The sequence below is a fragment of the Leucopleurus acutus genome (genome assembly GCF_964270905.1).
Source record: "Leucopleurus acutus genome assembly, chromosome: 3".
NCBI classification, from domain to species: Eukaryota; Metazoa; Chordata; class Mammalia; order Artiodactyla; family Delphinidae; genus Leucopleurus; species Leucopleurus acutus.
Window position 1 is genome coordinate 145,878,335 of NC_139145.1, and position 22,215 is coordinate 145,900,549.

Consider the following 22,215-nt stretch of genomic DNA (forward strand, 5'->3'; position numbering starts at 1 on the left):
AACATCTTAAAAATAAATAAAGTAAAAGCTAGTGATTAAAAAAAAAAAGATATTAAAGGATTTACAGTAAAAACTCTCTTTCCTACCCCTGTCCTCCAGTCACCCAGGGGTGTCCCTGCCCATAGGCAAATAAAGTTACTAGTTCTTTCTTTCCTTTCCTCTTCTCTCCCTTCCTTCCTTTCTCTTTCTTCCTTGACTAAGGTTTTAACATACTTTTTTTATCTAGCCAAGTTATCATTCCTTATTCTTTTTTCTTTTTTAAAGATTTATTATTTATTTGTTTTATTTATTTATTTTTGGCTGTGTCAGGTCTTAGTTGTGACATGCGGGGTCTTCGTTGAGGCAGGCGGGATCTTTCATTGTGGTGCACAGGCTTCTCTCTAGTTGTAGTGTGCGGGTTTTCTCTTCTTTAGTTGTGGTGTGCAGATTCCAGGGTGCGTGGGCTCTGTAGTTGTGGCGTGTGGGCTCTATAGTTTGCAGCACGCAGGCTCAGTAGTTGTGACACATGGGCTTAGTTGCCCTGTGGCAACGTGGGATATTAGTTCCCTGACCAGGGATTGAACCCGCATCCCCTGCATTGTAAGGCAGATTCTTTACCACTGGACCACCAGGGAAGTCCCTCATTCCTTATTCTTAGCAACAGGTTTTTGACACTCATTTTGAACTCTTTGAGCTTATTATTACCGCACTGGTTAAAAACTTTCTGACCTTACATTCATCCTTCCTTTCAGGATACACAGAGGATTAAATAAAAAAACAGGCTAAGATGAATGTTTTTTTTCTAAGTAACATAGATATCCTATTGTTCCCTGCCATCTCCCACTCCCACCTCCTTTAAGCAACAGGGGATGAGTTAAAGTGGGTGTAGCGATAAATTAGTTTTTGTCAAGTAAGATAAATTCATTTGAGAATCACTGCCGAAATTTTACTTAAAAATATGTAGTAAAAAATTTTTGAAACATAACTGGCTTGAAAAATCAAGTAAATGAAGTATCTTAAATTCTAGAAGGAAAATTTAAATGAAGATGTAAATCATGAAGGAAAAGAGCTGTAGAACATAAATATTTGAAATGAATATACATAAAATAGTTCAGTATCTCAAACATTTAAAGAGTTTTCAAAAAAAGGTCCACAATTCAAAGGTAAAATGGGCAAATGATAACAATAGTCAAATCACAGAAAATCAAGTCCAACTGGTTAATATCATAAAAAAGATGCTCAACCTTCTTAGAAATCAGGGAAAGGAAACTGAAGCAACAATGAACTATAATACTCTTTTACACCTGTTAGACTGGCAAAGAGTACAAAAATGACACAGATTGTCATTTACTGGTTTCCAAAGAGGCTATGAAACATGTCCACCAGCAATCTGGAAAGATCTATTCAAAACCAAAACCAAAACTAAAAAAAAAATTCCCTCAATCTGGGAAGTTAATTCTTCAGAATCTACCCCAAAAGAAAAAAAGCACCAGTATTTAGAAGTATATGAATAGGAATGATTATTAAGGAATCGTTTGTAGTGGCTATCAATAGGAAACAATGTAAATAAGTACCTGCCAAGATGGGAAATGGTTAAATAAATCACAGGACGTCCATAAAATGAATATTATGTAGCCATTCAAAAGGATGAATTAAACATATATCAGTTGTTTTGAGATTAGTAAAAATGCCTAACAGATATGTATATAACATGACCTGATTTTTTAAAAATCTGGTCAACCATTTGTTTACGTGTCTATGTGTGCCTACAATTATAGAAACATGGATAAAGTGGCAAGGATATTCCAGATTGCTTATCTTGAGAAGAGGAGGAATAAAGATGGGGGTAGGATATAAAAAACAAAAACAATTTTAAAATGTGTCTATTGTATTTATGAGATGGCCTTATTTATATAAAACTCTATATTGGTATATATATAAAAATATGTATATATGCATAACAAATTATACAAAATGTTTTCAAAGTAACCTTGCTTTAAAAAAATATTGACTGAAAAGAGGACAATTTATAAAGGTTCCATTATAGTTCAGATTCTAGAGGCAAGCCATGGTGTTGAATTCTAGTTTTGGGACTTGTTAGCTGTGTGACACTAGGCAAGTTAGTTATATTCTCTAAGCTTTCGTTCCTTATCTGTAAAACTGAGATAATAACGGTACTGACTTCACAATGTAAATGAGATAATGTATGTAAAATTCTTCACAGTGTTTGGCACTGTGCTCAATAAATATTATCTATTATTATTAGCCACAGATTACATATTAATCAATTTATTTCTGGATCTAACACCGAGATCTAAGTCCTAAAGATAGAATTAAATGTTGTCTTAAATGTTGTTTTCAGAAGTACTATATATTGTTTTTGTTTTTTTAAAATAAATTTATTTTTGACTGCATTGGGTCTTCGCTGCTGCGCACGAGCTTTCTTTAGTTGTGGCTAGCAGGGGCTACTCTTCGTTGCGATGTGTGGGCTTCTCATTGTGGTGGCTTCTCTTGTTGCGAAGCACGGGCTCTAGGCACGCAGGGTCAGTAGTGTGGCACACGGGCTTAGTTGCTCCGCGGCATGTGGGATCTTCCCGGACCAGGGCTCGAACCCATGTCCCCTGCACTGGCAGGTGGATTCTTAACCACTGTGCTACCAGGGAAGCCCTATATATTGTTTTATATATTGTTTTTAATGCATTTATCTTCTGGTACTTTCCTCTGTCTTTAAAATTTCTCAGGACATCCTGAAGATTTTCACCTAGAATTTGTTAATTTAGATCGCCAAAAAAACCTGACTGTGGCAACAAAACAAATTTAGTAAACAGTTCAAATTAGCTCCTTAGGAACACTGGGAACATAGTAAGTAAAAAACTATTTACATTTATAGGTTTTTAGAGTATTTTAAAATTTAGTGTTATAATAAGCCACTTAACTCACCAAGCTGTCATGTTAAGTTGCTAGATTATCTTACTCAAGTAATATTTAATCTTCACATTTGATTTTAGGAAAATATAGTATGTGTAATATTAACTTAAAATAACAGCCTAGCATCTCTGATGATCCTAGGTCTTCCATATTCAATATACTGATACGTTATAAAAATAAATAAAATATATCAAAAATGACAAATGAAAAGCAAAATCAGAATCCGAAAGACAGTAAATTTCTCAGTGACAGGAACTCTGTCTCATTCACCTTTTAAGTCCTAACGATAATTACAACGTTTATTAAGCATTACTGAGGATTTAGCTTGAGGAGTTCACAAAGAAATGGGACTTGAACTTTATTTATAATACATCAGAAAAAGGATGTTTGTAGATAACTTGCCACAAATATTAGAACAAACATTTTGAGTACATAACCCAGTTGATCTGTCAGTGAAAATGACTGTCATCTGTCAGTGAAAATGTGGATGACACAATGTGAATTTTAAATTTAAAATATTTACTACATGGTTTATATAAGAGAAAAATAGGACAGCTCTAATACTTACACTACATTTAGTGGTAAGATATGGTTGCATAGTCATGGCATGTTTAACCATGAGCTGGGGTCTTATTTTGCTGAATAAGAACAAAGTGGTTATGCAAGCTACCAATCGTCCAGAATTCACACCTTTATTGTCAGAGTCTGGAAAAACAAACAGAGAAATAAGACACTAAAATATGACAAGGCAATGGAAATTATACAGAATATTATTTAAATTACTCAATACTATCCCCTGAATAGATTCAGTGCATGCCTGAATACAACAGATTAGCATTTCTTATGATGCTAGACTTCCTGCATTTCATTTTTTCTTTGTTATATTACATATATAAAGGATAAAGGACAAGGAGGCTGCACTAGGGAAGGCAAGTTTTACACTGAGGGGAGTAGGACTGAAGTTAAAAAGTAGAATGAAAGTTGGGAAGTTTAGAGATGGAATTTTCAGAATAAACATGGTATTGATTATATCTAAAACTGGATGGAAATGAGTATGGGAAAGAAAATTAGCAAAGGAGGACAAAGACAATTTAGCTGAGGTGATACTGTGTTTAAGGGTACTGGGGAGAAAAAGAGATGCTGCTGTGGTAGAAGAATGTTAGAAGACAGGAATGATAAGAAGGTGGACCAGTGCTATATTAGAAAGTAAACAAAATGCTGTTCAGGTGAGAGGAAAATGTTGCTAGTTAGGAGATAAAATGTTTCTTGGTTCTCAGGAGTTTTTAGAGGAGATTAGAAACTTTTTAACATTAAGTGACAACAGTATCACCCTTAAAATCTAGGATAGGGAAAAGTAGGGGAAACAACAAAATATACAAAGAAAAAGAGGTAAACATGGAAAATGAAAAAAAAATTAAAGAAAAAAAACTGCAATAAAAATATAAAGAATATCAACAATTTTACCATAAATGATACCCCTGTATAGAGGCAACTGGCCCCCAATTCTGAAAACTGACTGAGGCTGACTATTGTTCCTCATTAATGTACATTAGGGGATGGGAAATAATGTTAGTCTTGTGTGCTTTTAAGCAATAGATATCCATTATGACTTTTATAAGTTTTATATAATTATTTATATTTTCATTAACTTCAATTTTGTGACTGACAGTGTGATAAATAATATAAAATATTAAATATTTAAGGAATTTCTCAATTAAAAAATATTAAGAGCTTTCTAGGTCAAGATTAAGCACATGTTATATAATAATTATAAATGATATTAGGTATATACTACAAATCTTTTAAAAACATTTTTATAATAATTAAAACAATTTCATTTTGATAGAAAATTTTATATAATTTAAAAGATATTGAACAGTTTTTGGATGAGTGCATTTAGCTAAATACATATTAGCCCCTGGACTTACTTTAATTCCTGTTCATTATGACATCTAAAATTATGTGCTATTGAAAGGTATGTGGAAGAGACAAGTCCTATGCTTTTATTGTACTGCTCTAGATAATATTACTCAACCATAACAATATAACCTAGGATTCAACACCAAACAAAAAACAGATTTCATTTAAAAGTGAAGTAGTTAATTATTAGGCTAAGCAGAGCTAGAGGCAAAAATGAGAAATGTGCCCAAAGTATTTTAAAATATCTTATAAAATCAACTTAACGACCAATATATAAAATGTCTTACCAGCTAGAGATTCCTCATATTTAAGAATGTGCTCAACTAGGTTATCAACAAGTTGAGTACAAGCTTTCTTCACAGGTTTATATGAGGAATCCTCTTCGGACTTCAACAACTATATATGTATATATATAAAAAAAAAAAAATCCCAGTATAATTATTCATTAGACAATAATAATATAAACGCATTAAATGTGTCCATAAGTAATAAGCTTTTCAATTGGTTATTAACAATTTAATACTGAAAATGCAAATTAATAAACAAAAATATGTAACAAATATTTAAAAATATCTTATAAACCAGTAATTTATAGATACTTTCAAACAATTTTAGTATGAAGTTATTTAAATTGCTATGTGTAGGACCTAAGGTAGAATATGAGAGAAATGAGAACGGTGACCTTCCTTTAAGAGTACCACTCAATGTTAGTTGAATGATTTTAAAGAATGAGAATTCCATTCCTTATTATTTCAAGTTCTTTGATGTCTCAAAAAAGTATATTATGGGTTAAGTACATTTTTAAAATAATTGTAACTACATCTGAATTGCACCTTATAATTCGCAATTATAAAACACAAGGCTGGATTTCTTCCCTGTGTTATCTTTTACCAAGTTATTAATAAACAATGTTAGAAAAGTGTTACGAATAATGATATGAGGAAAAGAGATCAGTTTAACTATAGCCAAAAAATAAAACCAATCCAATCTTTCATAATAATCAGAGGTCAATGGTATAGTCATCTAAGGTATATCTGTTTTGTTAATAAAGAATAGCTAATACAATTCTGGAGCTATTAAAGAAACTGAAATGTTTAATTTCTGAAAAGAGTTCCAGTGCTGTCCAATGTAACTTTCTACAATGATGGATATGTTCTATATCTGTGCTGCCCATTATTGCTGCTACAAGCCACATGCAGCTACAAAACACTTCAAATGTGGATAGTATAACTGAGGGATTAAAAGTAAATAAAAATTCAAGTTAATTTAAATGAAAAAACATGTGTGGCTAGTATGGGACAGCACAAGTTTAAACTTTCACTACAATTTGCGTGGATGATTAAAACTGATAGCAATCAGAATAACATATCACACACATTTCCCCTGCTCCCTACAATTTAAAGAAATAAATGTAAGCAAGAGAACTTCAATTTACCCAGTTACAACTCTGAACAGCAAATTCTCCTTGTCCTGCTCTATAACTCAACCTTAAGCAGCTATTAAAATTATATGCTAGTCTGGTCTTTTTCAGGCAGGAGTAGAAAACAATATCCTCGCCTGTTTTTTCTTTCTGCTCTCCAAGACATCAAGTTTACATAAAAGTATTAGTCATAAATTTTAGTTCATGACATTGCCAATACTGGTTATGTGCCCTTTTAATTTATTTACTTATAAATATAATGATGCACTATGAACCTAACTCAAGAATATTTCCAATAACTTATATTTCCCAATGTGCTCCTTCCTTTATCCCATCTTCCTCTTTAACTTTCAAGGTACCACTTATCAGGAATTTTACCATTTCTTTGCTTAAAAAAAATTGTCTAAGCTAAATACTGTTTATAGTTTTGCTGGATTTTCAACTTTCTGAAAGGTATCATACTGGATGTAGTCTTCTGAGATGTGCCTTTTTCACTTAACATGTCACTAACTGTAATCCAGGTTGTTGCATGAAACAACTTTATTCATTTTCACTGCTATACGACAGGCCGTTTTATGTCCATACTGCAATTCATTTATCCATTCTTCTGAGATAGGTTAATTAAAATTTTAGTGGCATAATGAACATTCTTGTCTCCTGGTGCACATATGCAAGATTCTCTTGGGTATATACCTTGGCGTGGAACTACTGGGTCATAGGATATATGAAAGTTCAACTTTATGAAATAATACTAAATTTAAAAACTTTTGTTGTAATATTTTCTCAGCGCCAGTGTTTGAGATGCTATTTAATCCATCTTTTCTCCGTCATTTGTTATCACCGAACTTCAACTTTCGCCAATCAAATGGGTGTAAAATGTGGTCTTGATTTGTATTTCCTATATTACTTATGAGGCTGAATACCTTATAGGCCATGTGTGCTATCTCCTCTATGAACTGCCTATTCATGACTTTCTCCTGTTTTCCTGCCAGGACTCCTGCCTTATACTGGTTTGCAGGACAGGAGTTCTTTACATACTTTTAACAATGATCCTTTGTTAGCTATATGTGTATCAAATATCTTTCCCAGTTTGTGACTTGTGTTTTCTTGATTCATAAATGTTCCTCATTTTAAGGCAGTGAAATTTATCAATCTTTCCAGGTTAATGGCTTTTGTGACTTAAGAAATTCTTCCCTAAGAAAGGTCAAAAATATATTCACACATATACTTTCTTCTGTAAGTTTTAAAGATTTCCTTTAATCTATATGGAATTGACTGCTGAGTTGAAGAATTAAAAAAAAAAAATCTTTATGGATAGCCACTTGACCCAGTCTCATTTATTGAAAAATCCATGCTACCTTAATTACTGTATCTCTAAAAATAAGTCCTGATATGTGTGTTAAGGCACATCAGTGTCCCTGCATTTTCAGAAGTGACAATTATTTTCAGCTCTTTACTTTTCCATATACATTTTTTAATCACTTTGACAGGTTGATGAATACTTTTTGTTCTTGATTTTGATGAGATCTTTTTTTTTTTTTTTTTGCGGTACACAGGCCTCTCACTGCTGTGGCCTCTCCCATTGCGGACACAGGCTCCGGACACACAGGCTCAGCGGCCATCGCTCACGGGCCCAGCTGCTCTGCGGCATGTGGGATCTTCCCGGACCAGGGCACGAACCCGTGTCCCCTGCCTCGGCAGGCGGACTCTCAACCGCTGCGCCACCAGGGAAGCCCTTGATGAGATCTTTTAATATCTTTCCATTTTGCACGATTTTCATTTTAGGTTTTATAGTTTATTCTCTGTCAGATTTTATTCCTAGTTTACTAGAAGTTATCATTCAAGGGTATTAAATTTTATCAACGATTTCTCCTGTATTCTGACATGATTATTTTTTGTTTAATGTTAAATCATACACACATGTGATGTTAAACCAGCCCCATGATATGCATGCATAGATATATGTGTGCATATGTATATGTAAACATATACACATCTCTATCCATCTTTTTGATGCATTTCAAAGTAAGCTGCAGACATCAGTGTATTTCCTCTTTTTTCCTTTTTTTTTTTTGCGGTACGCGGGCCTCTCACTGTTGTGGCCTCTCCCGTTGCGGAGCACAGGCTCCGGACGCACAGGCTCAGTGGCCATGGCTCACAGGCCTAGTCGCTCTGCGGCATGTGGGATCTTCCCGGACCGGGGCACGAACCCGTGTCCCCTGCATCGGCAGGCGGACTCTCAACCACTGCGCCACCAGGGAAGCCCTCTTTTTTCCTTTTGAGATAAAATTTACATGAAATATGTACAAATCTTCAGTGTGTACTCGCCCGGTTTTGTTAAGTGTATTCACCTATATAAGTCAAACTCCCTATCAAGATCAAGGACAGTCTTTCTCCATCTTTAACTTATATCAGAATCATCTGGAGACTTTGTTTAGGTGGGCTCCTACTTCAGAGTTATGGATTAAGTCTGGGGTAAAGCCTTAGAACTTCACTTCTAACAAGTCACAGGTAATCTTGATAACTTTTAGAACCACTGATATAGATTATTACCATCACCCCTGAAAGTCCCCTCATGTTCCTCTCCAGTCAATCCCTGGCCCCCTGCAACCACTCTTCTGATTTTTTTTCCAATATAGATTAGTTTAGCCTCTCCTAGAGCTTCATATAAGTGGAATCATAATATGTACTCTTCTGTGTAAGGTTTCTTTCATTCTGCATGTTTTTATTATTTACCTATGTTGCTGTATGTATCAATAGTTTGTTCCTTTATGATATGGTGTACTATTAAGTTGTATGGATACATCAGGTTTTTTTTAACCCATCACTGGTTGATGGAGACAGACACTATTTGATTGTAAACTCAGGCAGGAGAAATCAAGCTGCACCTTCAACACTTTGCTTAGAAATCTCCTCAGCTAAACATTCAATTTCATCACTTGAAGGTCTACCTTTCACAAAACACTAGAACAGAAACACAATTTAGCCAAGTTCTTTGTCACGTTATAACAAAGACTCACTTTTCTCTGTTGACTGAGAATGTCAACATGTTCCTCATTTGCATCTGAGACCTCATCAGATGGCTTTTAACCATCCATATTTCTACCAACATTCTGTACATGATTATATATATGCTTTAAAGAGAAGGAAGCTCTCCCTATAGTTCTTCTCTTTTCTTTCTGAGCCCTCATCAGAATTGCCTTTAAATGTCTTCACAGCAATATCAGTTTTTCTCTAGTATGCACCTCAAAAATCTTCTGGTGTCTACCAACTTCCCAATTCCAAAGTCACTTCCACATTTTTAGGTATTTATTTCAGCAGCACCTCACTTGTTGATACCAATTTCTTAGTATGGGCTGCTTTAACAAATACCATAGACTATGTGGATTAAACAATAGAATTTATTTCTCATAGTTCTGAAGGTTGGGAAGTGCAAGATCAACGTATGGTTGGTTTCTGGTGAAGATCCTCTTCCTAGCCTGAAGATGGCTGTCTTCTTGTTGTATCCTCACACGGCAGAGAGCAGACAGGTAATTTCTCTCATGTCTCTTCTTAGAAGGACACTAATCTGATTCATGAGGGCCCCACCCTCATGACCTAATTATCCTCCAAAGGCCCCATCTCCTAATACCATCACACCAGGGATTAAGCTTCAACATTATGTTGAAGATTCAACAAAGATTCAATCCACAGCATTCTTTGAAGAATCCTCTTGAGGAAGGAGTTCCATGCACTACTGAAAATTTATACTGTTAATCCTGTCTCCAACCTTCAAAGGAACCTATAGTCTTTTACCAGGTTAACTGTGCATTGGGGGAAAAAAATTATTAGACCTTTTAGGGATTACCAGACACTGGCTCTGAACTGACACGAATTCTAGGAGACCCAAAACATCACTGTGGCCCACCAATCAGAGTAGGAGCTTATGGAAGTCAGATGATCAATGAAGGTATAGCTCAGGTCTGTTTCTCAGTGAGTCCAGTGGGTCCCTAAACCCATCCTCTGGTTATTTCACCAGTTCCAGAATGCAAAATTAGAATAGATTTATTCACAGGCTGAGAGAATCCCCACGTTGGTTCTTTGATCAATGGAGTGAGGGCTATTGTGGTGGGAAAGGCCAACTGGAAGCCACTAGGACTGCTTCTACCTAGGAAAATAGTAAATCAAAAACAATACTGGGGCTTCCCTGGTGGCGCAGTGGTTGAGAGTCCGCCTGCCGATGCAGGGGACATGGGTTCGTGCCCCGGTCCGGGAAGATCCCACATGCCGCGGAGCGGCTGGGCCCGTGAGCCGTGGCCGCTGAGCCTGCGCGTCCGGAGCCTGTGCACTGCAATGGGAGACCCCACAACAGTGAGAGGCCCGCATACCCAAAAAAAAAAAAAAAAAAAAAACAATACTGTATCACTGGAGGGACTGCTGAGATTAGTGCTACCACCAAAGACTTGAAGGATGCAGGGGTTGTGATTCCGACATCCTTATTCAACTTGCCTATTTGGCCTGAGAAGACAGATGGATCCTGGAGAATGACAGTGAATCAGCATAAGCTTAACCAGGTCGGGACTCCATTGTAGCTGCTGCACCAGATGACGTATCAGTGCTTGAGCAAATTAACACATCCTCTGGGATCTGGTGTGCAGCTACTGATCTGGCAGATGCCTTTTTCTCATCCCTGTCAAAGGCCCACCAGAAGCAGTTTGCTTTTAGCTGGCAAGGCCGGCAATACACTGCACTGCCCTGTCTCAGAGGTATATTAACTCTCTAGCCATACATTATAATTTAGTTTGCATGTTCTTGATTATCTTTCCCTTCAACAAGATATCACACTGGCCCATTACATTGATGACATTATGTTGACTGTATGTAGTAAGCAAAAAGAAGCAACTACACTAGACTTACTGGTAAGATGCGCGTGTCAAAGTGTGGGAAATAAATCCAACAAAAATTTAGAGGTCTTTTACTTCAAAGAAATTCCTGGGGGCTTAGTGGTGTGGGGTATGTTGAGATATTCACTGTAAAGTAAAGAATAAGATGTTGCATCTGGTCCCTCCTATAACCAAAAAGGAGACTCAAAATCTAGTGGGTTTCTTTGAATTTTGGAGGCAACAAATTCCTCATTTGGGTATATTATTCTGGCCCATTTACTGAGTGACCTAAGAAGCTGCCAGTGTTGAGTGGGGCCCAGAACAGAAGAAAAGGCTCTGGAATAGGTTCAGGCTGCTGTGCAAGTTGCTTTGCCACTTGGGCCATATGATCTAGCAGATCCAGTGGTGCTTGAAGTGTTAATGGAAGACAGGGATGCTGTTTGGAGTCTTTGGCAAGCCCCCATAGGTGAACTGCAGTACAGGCCCTTAGGATTTCGGAGCAAAGGCTTGCCATCCTCCATAGAAATAGCTCTTGGCATGCTAATGGGCCTCAGCAGATACTGAATGCCTAGCCATGGGCCACCAAATTATCATGCATTCCGATCTGTCATGAACTGGGTGTTTTCTGACTCACCAAGCCATAAAGTTGGGTGTGAAAAGCAGTACTCTATTATCAAATGTACGTGGTATATACATGATTAGGTCAGAGCAGGCTAAGGGGCACTTGAAAAAATGGCCTAAATGCCTGTGGTTCCCACTTCTGCTACACTACCTTCTCTCTCCCAGCTTGCACCTATGGCCTCAGCTGACCATGGGGAAGACCCTAGGGTCAGATGACAGAGGAAGAGAAGACTTGGGCCTGGTTTATAGATGGGTCTGCACAATATGCAGGTACCACCCAAAAGTGGACAGTTGTAGCAATACAACTCCTTTCTGGAACATCCCTGAAGGACAGTGGTGAAGAGAAATTTTCCCACTGGGCAGAACTTGAAGCTGTGCATCTGGTTGTTCACTTTGCTTGGAAGGAGAAATGACCAGATGTGTGATTATATACTGATTCATGGGTCATGGCCAATGGTTTGGCTGGATGGTCAGGGACTTGGAAGGAACATGATTGAAAAGTTGTTGATAAGGAAATCTGGGGAAGAGGCATGTGGAGACATCTCTGAATGGGCAAAATCCACGAAAATATTTATATTCCACATGAATGTTCACCAAAGGGTAACCTTAGCAGAAGAGGATTTTAAAAATCAAGTGGATAGGATGACCTGTTCTGCAGATACCTTCTCTGAGGATATCAGCCTCTTTCCCCAGCCACTCCTGTCATCACCCAATGGGCTCATGAACAAACTATCCATGGTGGCAGAGATAGAGGCCATGTATAGGCTCAGCAACATGGACTTCTACTCACCAAGGCCACACTGGCTATGGCTACCACTGAGTGCCCAACCTGCCAGCAGTAGAGACCAACACTGAGTCCCTCATATGGAATGATTTCCTGTGGTGATCAGCCAGCTACCTGGTGGCAGGTTGATTACACTGGACTGCCTCCATCATGGAAGAGGCAGCATTTTGTTCTTACTGGAATAGACACTCTGGATACAGATTTGCCTTTCCTGCAGGCAATGCTTCTACCAAAACTATCTCCTGCGGACTTACAGAATACCTTATCTACCATAATGGTACTCCCAACAGCATTGCTTTTGATTAAGAAACTCACTTCACAGCAAAAGAAGTGTAGCAACGAGCCCATGCTCATGTTCCCGACTATTCTGAAACAGCTGACTTGATAGAATGTGGAATGTCCCTTTAAAGATTCAGTTACAGCACCAGATAGGTGGCAATATCCTGCAATGGCTCAGGCAAGATTCTCCAGCAGGCTCTTATGCTCTGAGTCAGCACTGATACATGGTGCTGTTTAGTCCATAGCCAGGATTAGTCCAGGAATCAAGAGGTGGAAATTTGAGGGGCATCACTCACTATTACCCCTAGTGACCCATTAGCAAAATTTTTGCTTCTGTTCCATCTACTTTATGCTCTGCTGGCTTAGAGAGAGGTTCTAAAGAGGGAATGTTTCTACCAGGAAACACAACCATAATCCCACTGAACTGAAAGTTAGTACTGTCACCCAACTACTTGTGTGCTCCTCATGCTTCTGAATCAACAACAAAGAAGGGAGTTAGGGTTCTGGATGGAGTGATTGATCCTGACTACCAAGAAGAAACTGGAGTACTACTCTATAATGGAGGTACGGAAGAGTATGTCTGGAATACAAGAGATCCCTTAGGCCATCTCTTAGTATTATACCAGCTGTGATCACATTACCAGTTATAGAAATAAGGACTTCAATTGCCATGAGTATTTCCTACTTATTTTGTCATGAATACATTTGTGTGTGTGTGCGTGTGTATGTGTGTGTGTTGTGTGTACAGAGGTGGGGGAGAGGGAAAGTGAGAAAATATCTTTCTTCCCCACCCCCCGCTTATTCCTTTATCACATAACATAAAGTGTACTGACTTCATATCATAGTATTTAAATGTTGTTAATCTGACATCACAGTACTTAAATTATGGGATATCAAGAAGAGTAAACATCACTCAAGGACTTCTTCTGGGGGAGGGGTTGGTGCATTTTTGGTTACATGCATGATAGTTGTATCATGTTAGGTAGAATCATGACCTTGTTATTGTCTTTATTTGGAGATTTAGTATGGTTTAAGTAGATGTATATGGGTACCAAGTTAACAAAGGGTAGAACTGTGATGGTTAATTCTAAGTGTTAACTTGACTGGGCCAAGGGATGCCCAGTTATCTGGTTACACATTATTACTGGACGTGTTGGTGAGTAAAGGTGGTTCTAAATGAGATTAGCATTTGAATTCGTGAACTCAGCAAAGGAGACTGCCCTCTCCAATGTGGGTGGGGCTGAATAGAACAGAAGGTAGAGGAAGGGAGAATCCAACCATTTTCTGAGTACTTGAGCTGGGACATTGGTCTCCTCCCACATTTGGACTGGGATTTACGCTATCAGCTTCCGTGGTTCGGGCCTCAGGACACAGACTAAACTACATACTAGGGGCTTTTCTGGGTCTCCAGTTTACAGACAGCAGACTGTGGGATTTAAGAACCTCCATAATCACATAAGCCAATTCCTTATAATAAATCTCTCTGTCTCCCTTTCTCAGTATCTTGTTGGTTCTGTTTCTCTGGAGAAACATGACTAATACATGTCCCTTCTGAGTCAATCCCTGACCCCTGCAATCACTCCTCTGATTTTTTCCAATACAGATTAGTTTTGCTTCTCCTCGAACTTCATATAAATGGAATCAGAGTATGTACTCCTCTGTGTAAGGCTTCCTTCATTCTGCAGTGTTTTCATTAACCGTCCATGTTGCTGTATGTATCAGCAGTCTGTTCCTTTATGATGTGGAGCACTATCAAATTGTATGGATATATCGGTTTCTCTATTCATTCACTGATTGATGGCAATAAGAGTATTTGATTGTAAACTTCAAGAAGGAGATCTTGTTTTGGACTACAAAGGCCAGGAACAGATGAAATATAGTTTATTCAAGTTTTTTCATTGCCTGCATTTTCTTGTAAACTAAAAAAAGGCTGTAGTCTTAGATCATAAACGATGACAATGAGTGGCTCTGTAAAATTAATTTTGTGTACCCACCATAGGCTATGACAGTGGTTTAAATTAATTGAACCATTTTTTAGAAATAAAAAAAATGTAAGGACTTTCACGATAGAACTTTTTCTTTCACATACTACTGGAAAAAAAATCACATAAAAGCTATGAATTCATTAAGTTATAAGGGGATTGAATTTCCATACATTTACAAAATGTGTATATGTACTTAGTGGACAGAGTTTGATGCCTGTGTAAATATGAAGCTATTTCATGTAGTACTTCAAGTTTGCCTAGGAAATCATATTCCATGAATTGGGAATCACTGATCTATACGAAGCCGACCCAACATAAAAATAATAATGAGAAATATCTGAAATTGGACAGAATGGAATGTGTGTACATGAATCCATGTGGAAACAGTAAGAGTGCTAATTATTTTTGATTCAAGAATTTCAAACAATTCCAGTAGTCCCTTCTATGTATCCTTCCCAGCTTCTCTTAAAATTTATGCACAGTGCTGTTACAACTGCTAAGAGTGGTTATATCTCCATCAGATGTATTTATATAAATATTTTTTAGTTTTCTTTATTTCATTAAACTAAACTCTGCTAGTCTAATGACTGTATCAGAAAGTCACAATGTCATTTTGGTAAACTAAATTGTTGGCAGAAACTAAAGGAGGAAAGCAATGAATAGGGAGCAACAGAAAGCAATGAACTAAAAGAGGACTAGAGAGTAAAGATATAAAGAATATAAAACTACTAAGAGATTATAAATCTAGTGTTCTCTTTTCTACTTTCAACTTGCTAATAACACATAGGGATATTATCTTAGATTCTTTTTATTAATACTAACTAATGACATTTCTGATAGCTATACTTAATTCTTACTTTAACTTTTATTACAATTATCACATGAAACGTTGTTGTAGAGTTTTCTAGGAATTATGCCCCTTTGGAATGGCTGACATAAATATAACTAAGACAGTCATAAGGCTCTATAATATAGAGCTAATTATTTGACTTAGGAGGAAAAGGATGTCAAATATATCATGTAAAATTATAAAATGGAAGATGACTGATGAAGAGAGTCGAAGATATTACAGACTGGATAACAGAGGCAAACACCATGAGGATGCTTAAAAAAGGCATCTTAAAATTTTTTTAAAAGCAACATATTACTACATACTACCAGAGGGCTAAAGTTAAAAAGAATGACAATACCAAGTACTGGTGAGGATGTGGAGCAACTGGAACATTGCTGGTGGAAATGCAAAATGGTTCAGCCATTTTGGAAAAACAGCTTGGCAGTTTCTCACTCACCACATGACCCAACAACTATGATCACAGGAATTTACCCAAGAGAAATGAAATCACCTATCCCCACAAAAACTTGCACACCAATATTCATAGCAGGATTATTCATAATAGTCCAAACTGAAAACAACCCAAAAGTCCATAAATTTGTGAATAAAGAAATTATGATACATCCATACTGTTGACACTACTCAGCAATAAAAAGGAATAAAACATTAATACACCAGCAACATTCTGCTAGTTAAAAGAAGTCAAACACAAAAGACTACATGTTGTATGATTCTACTGATATGAAATTCTACAAGAGGGACAACTGTAGTGACAAAAAGTGAATCAGTGTCTTCCAAGGACCAAGGGGAGAGGATCAACTACAAAGAGGCACAAGGAAGCTTTTAAGAGTGATATTCTTTACATCACTGTAAATAATTACTAAAGTTAATCAAAATGTACACCTAAAACTGGTGAATATTTTTGCATGTAAATTATGCCTCAATAAAATAATTTTGATTGATTGTTAAAAATATTGCTAAATACAGTTTTATTACTAAAAGTATTATTAAAAATAAAAAAGTAAACAGACTTAACAGATAGTAAATTGTTGACATAATCGAACAGAAAAAATTACTCATGATAGATTTTTAATGGTATATGTTTAGTGAGCTACAGATAAAAAGAAATGCAAAAAAAAAATCTTAAACTGTATCCAGTAATCTTACTCTCAATATACTAGGGCAAAGCAAATAGGAAATTATGTCCATTTCCTTGGAAATAAGATTTTTAGCCTAAAGGAAATAATAAAATCAAAGAAGCAGAATCTCATAATCTTAAATTTGAATTAAAAATATCAATACAGGGCTTCCCTGGTGGCACAGTGGTCGAGAGTCCGCCTGCTGATGCAGGGGACACGGGTTCGTGCCCCGGTCCGGGAAGATCCCACATGCCGTGGAGCGGCTGGGCCCATGAGCCATGGCCGCTGAGCCTGCGCGTCCGGAGCCTGTGCTCCGCAACGCGAGAGGCCACAACAGAGAGAGGCCCGCGTACCGCAAAAAAAAAAAAAAAAAAGAAAAAAAAAAACAATATAAATTCTTGATTTATGTTTTTCTTTCTAAGAAATATATATCTTTTAGCTCTATCCTCTGAAAAGGCCCAAAGCTATGATAACCTGTTAGCAATGAACATCCACAGCACCCAGATTATTCCCACCAAAGGGATTCATGGCTCTTTGGAAAAATGGTTGATTTCAGGTTTGGGACAGAAAATGTATAAGTTGAGTCTGGGGCATCTTTTAGAGGCAGAAAGTAATCAGGCTACAAAAGAATAATGAGTTTATACCAAAAAGATACAAGATCCATTTGAAGGGACTACCACTGGGCAAACACGGGACAATTTGAGCTTCAAAAAGAATTATGATTGCAATAAATTAAAATAGAGATACAAAAATCTTTTAGTTCACACTGATATTGACAGGAAAACTCATTATTCTGAAACTTGATTAAGTAATGGAAAAGAATAAAGTATTTCTCCTGCCCTTCCTGTACAAACTATATTTTACAGTAGCCAAATATTAGGACAAAATTCCTCTTTAAAGAAGAATCCTTGCTAATTAATATGGAATAAATAAAATAACTAGAAAAAAAATCAGTATTTTGCAACTTTTACTGAAAATAATGAATCTAGGTAATGATCATTTAAAACCAGTCCTGAAAGACTGTATAACAGATGTACCAGGCAATCAAAATCACTGAAAATGTAACAACCAAACATTATGTGCCTCTTGATGTGAGGCAATAATATTTAGCATTGCCTGTGAAGTATTTCTGTCTATACTCCTAAAACTGAACTTCAGTATTAGTAAACCTCTAGATCTAACTTAAGAGTTTACAGAAAAAAACGGTGGACAGAGGAACAACTTAAATGACACCAGAAAGAAGAGGTCTATGAAATCCAGAATGTGGGACACTCTACAGGAAAACATGTAAGTGGCATGAAAAAAGGAGTGAAGGGTTGACTATTATAGACTAAGACTTAAGAGCCATGTCAACCAAAGCAACTGCAAACCAACTATAAAAATACATTTTTGAGACAATCAGGGAAATGTGAACATCGACAAGGTATTAAATATTAGGAAATAATTTTATTAATATTTATTTTGATATAGATGATAAAGATATTCTGGTTATTTTTTAAAAAGTCATTTCTGTTAGAGATCAATACTAAAGTATTTATGGGTGAAATGATACAAAGTATGGGATTTTCTTTAAAGGTATTACAGCCAAAAAAAAAAAAAAATTAAAAAAAAAAAGATGGGGGAGGGATAGAGATAAACAAGATATTAGGAAAGTGCTAACAATTTTTGAAGCTGGGTGATGCGTACTTCTATCTATTTGAAAATTCTTAAATAAAAAAAATTCACATTTCAATTTACAAAATTTTTAAAGAACACTAATTGTGGTTTAATCCTGCACTACTATAGGAAATTCTACATATTTTATAACATGTCAAATAATGTAAATATATATTTAATGTAATCTATATACCTATTTCTAGATCTCATGTCTATCATCTAGATTAAAGGGATAAAAAAATTATCTAGAAGGATGGGAAGACAGAATATCAATATTAGTGATTTAGAAAACTTACTTGTAGCAAGCAATTGAACAATTCATTAAACAGGGATATTAACCAAAACATTCAGCTTAATATATTGAAATAAATTTTCCCTACCACAAAGTATATACTTAAAAAATAACTGAAAAACTTCTTTTAAATCATAAAGTCTACAAAAACTCACGTTTTGAAGAAGTTGCTCAAACCAGTCATAGCCAGTATCTCTGCATGCCGCAACCTAAGGGGAGAAATGGTGAAGCTATCAAAGTTAGAAATTTACTTTAAAATATACTTTTGCTATGCTGTAGCCTCAAGTATATAAATATCCAAAGTTCTAAATTAAAAAAATTATTTTTAGAGTAAACTATTTTTTCAGTGAGCCAATAATTTGCCATGTTAAAGAACTTTATTCTAAAAATATCTTAGAAGACATTCAAGAAATTAATGTATTGAAATTTTAAAAATGGTATACATTCTGAACAGTATTATTGAATCACATACTATCAGAAAAATCTGTAAGGTCTAAAAACAATAAAAATGGAAATGTTTGCTTCTTATTTTCCTTCTAGATAGAAGATTTAAAGACATTAGTGAAACAGAGTTGATCATGTAATCCATAATATAAAATTTCTTATGTTCAAAACATGAACAGTATTCTGGGTCAAGAAAAATTGAGGCTTATGTGTATAATTAAACATAATGAAACATCTTAATTCATGTTTTCTGAAAAAGGTAGAAATTACTATCTCATTTCAGGTTGCCATCCATGGGTTATTGTTATCTTTTTACCCACTTCTCCTTTCCCTTTCAGTTTTCAATCATTGGAAGAATCTGGAGAATTTTAATATCAGCGCTTAACTCAGTGGATGCCAACAAGTGGGGCTAGGTGAAAACAACACTCTCATCTTATTTGCATCCCTTGAGTACATCCAGAAATATAAAGGAAGGGATGCAGTAGAGAATAACCAAATATCTTGTCATTGTCTCTCCCTTTGTAAGACAAGGCAGACCTCAATGAGGTTTGCATCCACAGGGACCACCCTTGTTCCAGTCCTTCTTACCACATCAGTGATATTTAAAATTTTCCTTGTCATTGCTTCTTTGTCATTGTGTGGAGTTGGAGTAAACCAGAGTTTTTGGAATGTTTCATTTACTAATTTCTAGAAGAAAGAAAAATTTCAAACTAAGTAACTACAACGAATGTGGCAAAATTCTTAACCCCCAATTCTCATTAAAGCCCAAAACAGAACTACTAAAAAAAAAAAAAACCTATAAATAACTAAACAAAACACAAATTACCAGAAACTACTGGTATGACATCCTCAGTTTTTTTTTTAAATCAGCAATTAACTTACAAAAATTATAATATTTTTCAACTTGGCAATGATTTTAAATGGGTAATACGATGCCTAGTATAGAACTTCTGGAGAGTACACATTCAAATGCTTTTAATCAAACTAAAAACACATTTTTTCTACTTTTGGGGGAGAAGTTGTTAAAAAACAAAAGAAAAAACGCCCAGAAGAAATATGGGGACAATCATATATACGTAAATTCACTAATGAACTCAGGATTAAACTTTCAACAAAGTATTTACTAATTTAGAAAACCAAGCATATACCATTTGAAAATCAAAATAAATTTAACTTGATAATAAACTACCTATATACAATGCAATCTCTACAATGATATTAAATATTATAATTGCTAAATTGGTTAAGATCAGATCTTATTAATTAATGCAAGATCTAGAAATAAAAATATATAAGTATGTCTTTTTCTAGAATTTATAATCTAAAATGATGATTCACTTTAAAGTATATATATGTAAACTAACAAAATTTATATAAAATAAACGTTTAAATTATTTAAAACATTAATTAAAAAATGAAATTTAAAGTAGTCAACATTTTTATCTCACCTTAATACCCTCTTCATCATTCACTCTGCGAATCATTTTTACACACATTTCTGTAATTTTTGGAAATGTTGGTTGTTCAATACAGATGTCTCTTAGAATCTTTATTACCCTTTTTCTGACACTGATACCAGTATCCTAGGAATAGAAAGGTATTTTAAACATCAGAAAAATTGAGATGCTTAGGTGTGGGAAATTTGGTAAAATGAAATCAGAAAATACCAACAAGCAGTATATACACTATTTATTAACATGATAAACATGGTCTATATATTTCCTTTTTATATGCTCTTTTATTAATGTTACTATAAATTTAAATTATTTTATTATGTTGTCTTTGCTTTTAAAATATATCTAATACATGGAAAAATACGAAATAGCACTGAACACAAGACTAGAGTATAAGCTTGCCAAAATTAAATGGGATAACAAACATGGAACTTTTAGGACAGTGTCTGGCGCTTAAACAGCATATGAAGTATATTTAACAAAAATGTTTAACCTAACTCTTTCAAACCATTGTCACTATATTATGATTTATAGTAAATATAAGAAACAAAGGAACAGATTAAATGAAAAAAACCATGAGGAAATAACAATACTGGCTTGGCCATTTTATTTTATTTTTATTTATTTATTTTTTAATGATATTTTCCTTTTTTTAAAAGATTTTTTGATGTGGAGCATTTTTAAATTCCTTATTGAATTTGTTACAATATTGTTTCTGTTTTATCTTTTGGTTTTTTGGCCCCAAGGCATGTGGGATCTTAGCTCCCTGAACAGGGATGGAACTTGCACCCCTGCATTGGAAGGCAAAGTCATAACCACTGGACTGCCAGCGAAGTCTCTGGCTTGGTCTTTTTAAATTAGTCAATGTCATGGTGGATATGTGTAAAAAAGAGCTAGAGAATACTCTACATAAAATAGAGATGAGGGACTTCCCTTGTGGTGCACTGGTTAAGAATCCGCTTGCCAAAGCAAGGGACACAGGTTCAAGCCCTGGTCCAGTAAGATCCCACATGCTGTGGAGCAACTAAGCCCATGTGCCACAACTACTGAACCTGTGCTCTAGAGCCCGTGAGCCACAACTACCGAGCCTGCGTGCCGCAACTACTAAAGCCCGTGTGCCTAGAGCCCATGCTCTGCAACAAGAGAAGCCACTGCAATGAGAAGCCCACACACCGCAATGAAAAGTAGCTCACGCTTGCCACAACTAGAAAAAGCCTGTGTGTAGCAACGAAGACCCAACTCAGCCAAAAATAAATAAATAAATTTATATATTAAAAAAAAATAGAGGTGAAATATTGTGGTGGATACTTCGCTGTTCATTGTAATATTTTTCTTTAACTTTACAAGTTTTCATAATTAAAGCATTTTTAAAATAAATAAAAAGCATTGAACAGTTATTGTGTAAAATTATTTCCATTATGCAATTTAGCAATTGTGAAAATATTTTAGGATACATTACTAAGGTAGACACTGTCAGAGTTCATTATATCTGAAAATCCTGAGGAGTTTGTCTTTCACTCTTGAAAAGAGTGAGGCACTAAAATGGAAAAAATTTTTCCACTCTTTCCTTAAAATTCTTTGTTTCCATCAAGATTTTATGCTAGTTGAAGATGAAATTAT

General features: G+C 35.5%; 1 protein-coding gene across 1 annotated transcript in view; it reads right to left on the reverse strand.

The window, feature by feature from the left end:
* The window catches only part of NIPBL (NIPBL cohesin loading factor), a 190,643-nt gene that overhangs the window by 24,966 nt on the left and 143,462 nt on the right, over positions 1-22,215 (reverse strand). Inside the window, exons 30-34 of the mRNA XM_082836913.1 lie at positions 20,590-20,724; positions 19,730-19,828; positions 18,853-18,906; positions 5,115-5,223; positions 3,476-3,612 (exon numbers count right to left, since the gene is read on the reverse strand). Of these exons, the coding sequence (XP_082693039.1) occupies positions 3,476-3,612; positions 5,115-5,223; positions 18,853-18,906; positions 19,730-19,828; positions 20,590-20,724 (534 nt within the window). The remainder of the gene's footprint in view (positions 1-3,475; positions 3,613-5,114; positions 5,224-18,852; positions 18,907-19,729; positions 19,829-20,589; positions 20,725-22,215) is intronic.